At 35.9% G+C, this 7,237-nt stretch overlaps 1 protein-coding gene across 1 annotated transcript; it reads right to left on the bottom strand.

The window, feature by feature from the left end:
* Positions 1–2,877: 2,877 nt before the first annotated feature.
* LOC112513114 lies at positions 2,878–6,832 on the bottom strand. The gene is made up of 5 exons (XM_025119259.1): positions 6,585–6,832; positions 5,352–5,463; positions 4,320–4,391; positions 4,033–4,238; positions 2,878–3,215 (listed from the first exon to the last, which is right to left on the bottom strand). Exons 1-5 carry the CDS (start codon positions 6,692–6,694, stop codon positions 3,131–3,133), a joined length of 585 nt encoding a protein of 194 aa, XP_024975027.1. The 5' UTR covers positions 6,695–6,832; the 3' UTR covers positions 2,878–3,130.
* Between the last annotated feature and the right edge of the window lie 405 nt (positions 6,833–7,237).

The following is a 7,237-nucleotide window of genomic DNA, read 5'->3' as shown; positions in this document are numbered from 1 at the left end:
AAATAAAGTTATAAGAGGGTGCTTGATTAGCGAGTAGAATGGAAATAAAAATTATAATTGATATCTGATTTGAATTAATCAAATCATGACCAAATACTGGATAATGAAACAGTTCTTAACAAATTAGGAGGACTGAAACTTAATCCTATTTTACAATCCTGTATTTCCATTTTCAAAGCAAACACCTTTTTTCATTATTATATAGAAGATGGAGGAATCAACAACAAAATACAATACAAGCTAGGATAGATTATAGTTGTGGCAATCACGACCACGATACCCTAACTTTGATGGCTATATATGTAAAAAGCAAACGGATAGTAAATCCTACACATCAGTAGAGTCCGATGATAAGATGTACGTAGATTTTCTTCTACCTCAATGGATAGAGAATAAAAAAGGCCGAAGCTCAAGCTTAATGAGCCCAAAGCCCAATCAGGTCGAAATTTTGGGGCAAGCCTAGGTCTGACCTGAAAAATCTTGGAAAAGCCCGGTTAAGCTCGAAAAAGTTGGACCTGAAAAGGCCGATCGAGCCCTTTCAACTTCAAAGCTATGCCTTTTTTTGCTTACTGAAAACGGAGTTGGAAGGGATTATTTCCGTGAAAACCACTCGGCTTGTATATATTTGACTTTTTTATTTCACAAATGAACGGGGAGGACATGACTTAAAAGGATGGTTGAATATTTACCACAAGTTATGTTCAAATATATCATCATAAAGTTGAATCACAGACTAAAAACGATGCTATACAGAAATTCACAGTAGGGAAAGCGAAAGACTTGAAAGTATCGATATTCAACATTGTATAAGTGACATAAATATCAGAAGCGTGAAGTTGGTCATGTTGATTACAGATTAACGATGATATGTGTCACGTCTATGTGTTTCTGAAGCAGGTTGCTGCTGAAAGATGTTTGTAGGATCACTTGGATCAATGTTTCTGCTCAAACAAAAGGGAAAAAAGTACACGATTAGAATCATATGAGGATGACTCCAAATTTCATGCTAGTATCTGGAAACCCGTATTTGGTACGTGGACATGACTGGACTAGATGGGGGAGAGTGGGCTTAATAATTTACCTATTTTGTTTCACCTATTTCGGTAATTTCTTGTTCCAGTCTAACGTCGTGCAAAATGTAGGATACCAACCTTTTGTTCTGGCATGTTCTGTGTCCCAAAAAACACCTACAAGGGTGTTTTTGGTATGCAAACGAGACTGAACATGACATAATTGGTTAGAGTTAGATAAGCGGGTGAAAGAATTCTCGAAGGTTTAAAGGTTGTAATTTGACATGGGTAGTTTAGTAATTTACCTATCTTGTCTCATCTACCAAATTCTTGTTCCACCTATTTTGTTGGGACAAAAGAAAAACATTTTTATCACACTCAGTCTTGCCTTGTTCAAGTCTAATGTCGCACCAAATACGTTTCTGTATTCCCGTCTTGTTCCACCTACCAAATACGCCCTTAAAGTAGCTAAATTATAAGGTCCTTTGTGATTTAGAGGATTGGATTAGATTTGGAATTGAAAATTCCATTCCAACCTCATCGTTGGTTTGAAGGATTTCCTGGGATTTCATTGAAATCCGATAAACATAGGATTTTGAAATCCCATGGAGATGGTTGGTATTTTACGAGATTTCGTAAGATTTTTGTATACAATAATGTTTTAAAAATATGTTTAAATGTTTATATTGTTACAATCAATTAATAAATAATTAATTTAATTAATATATAATTTGTTTTAATAGAATATTTATAACAATTGGAATTCAACTGCATTTCAAATCCTCCTAAATCCAAATCTTTCCACAAAACTCAAATCCCTCAAAAACATCACATCAAACCAAACGGACCCTAAGAGTCTTTCATGTTTGTGAGGTAAGTTTCTCTTAAAGATGTCAATAACTCTTCCGTTTCATGGATTTGATGCCCGATTCGCTTGTATGTATATATATATATATATATATATATATATATAGTTGTAGAATATTGAAAACAAGGAGACAAATGCTTGAACAAAATCCCGAAACCGTTGTGTACTACTTGAAGTTGGCCAAAAGATTTTGCAAAGTTAAAAAACATCGTTCTGATTTACTTACAAGTTTCACAAGTCTAGATATGTTGTTGCAATGAAATATTGGTTGGATAGTTTTTTTTTTTTTTTTTTTACTGTGGACGTAAAACAACAGGAACAAACAAGATATCAGAAAAATAAAAATGCATTGTTCTATATGTACGTTAAACAAGTGCCCATACCCCCGAACAAAGACCAAATTGAAGTACTGAGATTATCCATCCTCTTATCGACCCAACTATGATGAACGTTTTCACTACTACCTTCTCTCTTATCTCCATTTCCTTATTAAATATAAAAAAAACCCCTGTTTAATTAGGACAATTATAAACAAATCAACATGACTGGGGAAGAGGAAGACAACAAAATAAGTTTGGTGAAACTTAGAACGAGTTAAACAAGTGTCAGATTGAGTTGACCCAACAACACTTCTTTTTGTGTTTTTTCCGATGTTAATATGATTAACATGATTACAGAAGCTTCCGTGACAATAAAATATGTCTTCGAACACAACATTCAGGATACGATAATCACTTAACATGTTCTTGATAACTTTTAAATTATTCGATTGCTATCTAACTCTTTCTTAAATTATTAAGATATATAAATATAACTCGTATCCACAAAACTCGCATAGAGTTATAGAAAAGGAACGCATAGGCCTTTTTCAGCCCAAAAGCTGGCCCAAGCCCTTTTTGCTTATCAAACGGGATTGGAAGGCTCGACGAGGCTTAAAAGGGACCGGACCTTGTACATCTCTAAAAAAAATGAGAAATTGTTTCCGTAAAAACCCCTCATCATTGTATATATTTGACTTTCTTATTGCACAAACGAGCCCAAGGACATGACTTAAAAGGATAGTTAAATATTTACCACAAGTTATGTTCAAATGTATCAACATAATGGAAGATCAAAGACTAATAGGGATGCTATACATAAATTCACACATAAACCTTACGAAATTGGAAGACTTCAAAAATATAAACTTTCAACATTTTATCGATGACATAAATATCGGAAGCGTGAGGTTGGTCCTGTTATTTATTATGGATTAGTGATGGTATGTGTCACGTCTATGTGCTTCTGAAACAGGTTGCTGCAGATAGATCTTCGTAGGATCACTGGGATCGACATATCTGCTCAAATAAAAGGGAGAAAGTACACGATTAGAAATGTGCATATGAGAATAACTCCCTAGTTTCATGCTGGTATTTGCAAACCCTTATTTGGCATGTGGACAGGATTGAATAAGGCTGAACTAGATGGAAGAGAGTGAGGTAGGTAGGTGAAAATTTTTGGAAGGTTTTAAGTCTTTAATTTGACATGGGTAGCTTAGAAATTACCAATGGGTAGTTTAGTAATTTACGTATCTTGAGATTCATGTCTCATCATGTCAAGAGTCTAACGTCGCGCAAAATGTGAGACAATAAACCTTTTCTTTTCCTGTCATGTCCCGAGTAACAGAAGCACCCTAAGGGTGCGTTAAGACGGGATTGAACATGACATGAAGGGCAAGAGTGAGATGGAGGGGAGGGAACTCTTGAAGGTTTTAGGGTCTTAATTGACAAGGATAGTTCAGTAATATGTCCCGCGTAACAGAAGCACCCTAAGGGTGCGTTAAGACGGGACTGAGCATGACATGAAGGGCAAGAGTGAGATGGAGGGGAGGGAACTCTTGAAGGTTTTAGGGTCTTAATTGACAAGGACAGTTCAGTAATTTACATCTCAGTCCTGTCAAGTCCATTTCCGCACCAACACGATCCCATCTTGTTCAGCATACAACACACCTTAAGGTAGCCGAATTTCTTAAAGTCTTCATGTTTGAATGGTGAGATTTCTTGAAGATAATAACTCCTCAATTGCATGGATTTGATGCCCGATTTGTGTGTGTGTGTACATATATATTATATTTGTAGATTAAAAGGAAAATGAGAAACAAGAAATGATTCTTACGCGCAATTCATCATTTCATCAACTGGAGTTTGGGCGGCTCTTAAAGGATCGAGAAGGGGTGAAGTTTCAAATTGTTGATTATATTGCCTCACAAGTTTTATCAAGTTGAAGAACAAGGGCACAAATGTTCCACAACCTCCATGCTTGAACAGAATCTTGAAACTGTGAGTAGGGTACATTTCCCTGTTCTGATCATTTGGCACTACCTGCAGTTGGCAATGATCCCATACGATAACCAGCTAATGCTATAATTTTACGAGTTAAAAAAGTCGTTCTGATATACTTACAGGTTCCACAAGTCCAGATATGTTGTTGCAGTGAAATACCGGTTGGCTAAATTTCTCATCATGCACGTAAAGCTACAGGAACAAAAAAGACATCAAAAAAACGAAAATGCATGATCCTATTTCTACGTTAAATATGTGCCTGTAACCAGGCAAAGAGGGGCCTTTTTGTCAAAAGGTACGCTGCAATAGAATCAAGGGTTAATCATCAATTACATATTATCAATCATTTATCAATTGCATAAACAATGACAATGGTTGATAAACCAAACCAATATCAGCCCAGCATATCCCACATGGAGGTGGGGTCTGGGGAGGGTAAGATGTGGGCTGACCTTACCTATACCCAAAGAGTATAAAGTCTATTTCCGTTGTTTTTGAGAAAATTGACAACAAGCAATCCTTAGATTGTGTTCTCTGCATGCTTAAATGCTTATTTGGGCCAAAATGTTTACCCAAATCATTAGTTGGTGGTCCAGATGAAGGATCGTGTGAGGATATGAGGTAAGGTGAGAAGCATAAGAAGGGATCTGGACCCTTGATCACTTTTAATCTCACCCCCACCCCATGAACTGCGCTTAATACGGGAATTGATTCAGTGCATCTCATTACTGTTGATCTTCAATTAGTATTGATCGAAGGGTGGAGATCCCTTCTTACCCTTCTGAACGTAACTTCCATTCTCATCGGAACCCCACCCTGGTGGACCAAGACACATATACTTCTCAAACTGCCTAAAGTCTAGACTTGTAAATTTATAATACACCATTAAACCGTAGATGACCTATAAACATCTTTTGGTAATTAACCCTCGAATCAATGAATGAAGGTTCATCCCACTGTCTTGCATGAAATACAAAACAGATAAATTTATTCCATACTTAACAATGAAACGTGATACGACAAAGGAACAGCTGAAAATAATGTCACCAGATACAAACTTCGAGGCTTTTGAGCAAACGTTATTGACTTCTGAGCATAGAAAGGCATAAAAAGAACCGGCGTTGAAGTAACAAGATGTGAGATTCACCATACCAGGGGCATGTCAAAAGCAGTAAAGCTCTGTGTAGGTTTATCAGCAACAAACACCACTCGCACATTTGATAGAAAGATTCTACCCTTTGCTTTGACAGTTGCTCCACGAGCCCTGAACAGATTATTAGCAACATTAGGTTTGGTTCAAAGTTCAAACAAGATCTTTGACTCTAATTAAAGAAACTGCATCATCTATACCTCAGCCGCTTAAGTTCTTACACAGATTAACAATGGTTAGGTGGCAAAACAGCTAGAATATGCACATCCTTTCATAAGGTGTTTTGAGTTTGACAAGACAAATGCTTAAAGTAGGAGCTTGAAATAAAAGTATAAAACCAAATCAAACAAACCTATTAAATCCCACTAGAAGTTGGGTCTGGGGAGGGGTATGATGTATGCACTGGATATCAAAATGACTCATCATAGGTCATAAATTATTGGCATTCAAGATTCAAGGTTTGATTATTCAGCTGGAATGGAAGATCATCAATTGAAATTCTCATAGGAGAACTTCTATAAGTGTGACCAAACTGCCAAATCCAAAAAATCAAACCAAACGGGAAAAGTTTTGTTCTGCTTTAGAATATCCTGCACCCATTTCACGTTATAGGTGTAGCTGGTGCGTTCGGTGGCTCCCTATACAGTGCTGTGCATCGTTTCTTGGCTACCTCTAAGTTTGATCAGGGACACCATTGAAAATGAATCTGCTAATGATTGAGAGGTTCGGTTATTTGAATTTGAATTTGAATTTTTCAGCTTACGAAACCACCAATTTATAGATTTATTTTTCTGTCTTATTGTACCAAACTAATTTATTGGTTGTTTCATTGAAAGAATATCACTATTGATTCATATTAAAAACATGATTGTGAGAATAATCCAGTTTACAGCTCCAGTGAAAACCAACCAAATCGACCAAGTTAAACGCCTAAAAACCATATACAACTTCAATTTCACAACCCGTTCATCAATAGCCATCATAAAACCCTAGATAGCAATCAATACAAAAAATCCAGAAGCTTCGGAACAAATTAATTTGAAACACAGCCTGAATTAAGAAGTTCTAGAATCTGCTTAGGCGCAATACATTATCACACATAAAAATCCCAAATCCAACAAAAACAAGAAATCCCTACGTTCAGATTTTCATTACGCAATTCAAACACAGACCATCTACCATCAATGGCAGAACAGCAAAAGAACATGAAAAAATTAGAAGAGAATCATACTGACCCGTGGATATTGCTAACCTCAAATTCGACTCCTTCTCTGATCAGGACGAACATCTCGTTGACGAATGCTACCGGCATCCCGTTATCGTAGAGATGCGGGTTTAGGGCCATGATTGGAAACTGATGATCTCCTTGAAATCTAATGACAATAGTCGTCCGATAGCTAGAATTTTCGAATCGCAATTACGTATCAGAAATCGCAACCAGAATCATGAGGAATGAAGAAATCCTTATGTAATTATAAATTCTGCTCCTTCCGAAATCCACGACATTCCAGAAATTTCACGATGAAAGTTTATTCTGACTCATGCATTAATTCCATTTTTTTTTTCTTTTTCTCGAAAAATAAATATTTTTAATTTATCAAAAAATACACAAAATGTTTATATTTTTTGAGTAAATTTACATGATCGGTCCCTGTAGTTTACACATTATCACATTATGCGTCCCTAAATTAAAATAATTTTGAAAAATGTCCCTATGGTTTATATTTCCTGAACCCTAACACCGTTAAAAAGATATGTTAAGCAGTTTAATTGGGAGTGTACCTTAGTCAATTCACAAATTCTCCTATTTTTTATTTAAAAAAGTATCTATACTATATTATAAAGTATTTGACAAAAACTCTTAAAAATCATTTTTTATGCTTGAAGT

The sequence above is a fragment of the Cynara cardunculus genome, assembly GCF_001531365.2.
Source record: "Cynara cardunculus var. scolymus isolate 2C chromosome LG 5, CcrdV1, whole genome shotgun sequence".
Classification (NCBI taxonomy): Eukaryota; Viridiplantae; Streptophyta; class Magnoliopsida; order Asterales; family Asteraceae; genus Cynara; species Cynara cardunculus.
The sequence above is the reverse complement of the archived record's forward strand: the minus strand, read 5'-3'. Positions and strand labels throughout refer to the sequence as shown.

Coding starts and splice junctions, on each gene's coding strand:
- LOC112513114 (XM_025119259.1), bottom strand. CDS start 6,694: ATGGCCCTAAACCCGCATCTCTACGATAACGGGATGCCGGTAGCATTC. Junction 5,464..6,584: donor GAGGTTAGCAATATCCACGG/GTCAGTATGATT, acceptor TAATCTGTTCAG/GGCTCGTGGAGCAACTGTCA. Junction 3,216..4,032: donor GATGAAATGATGAATTGCGC/GTAAGAATCATT, acceptor TTATTTGAGCAG/ATATGTCGATCCCAGTGATC.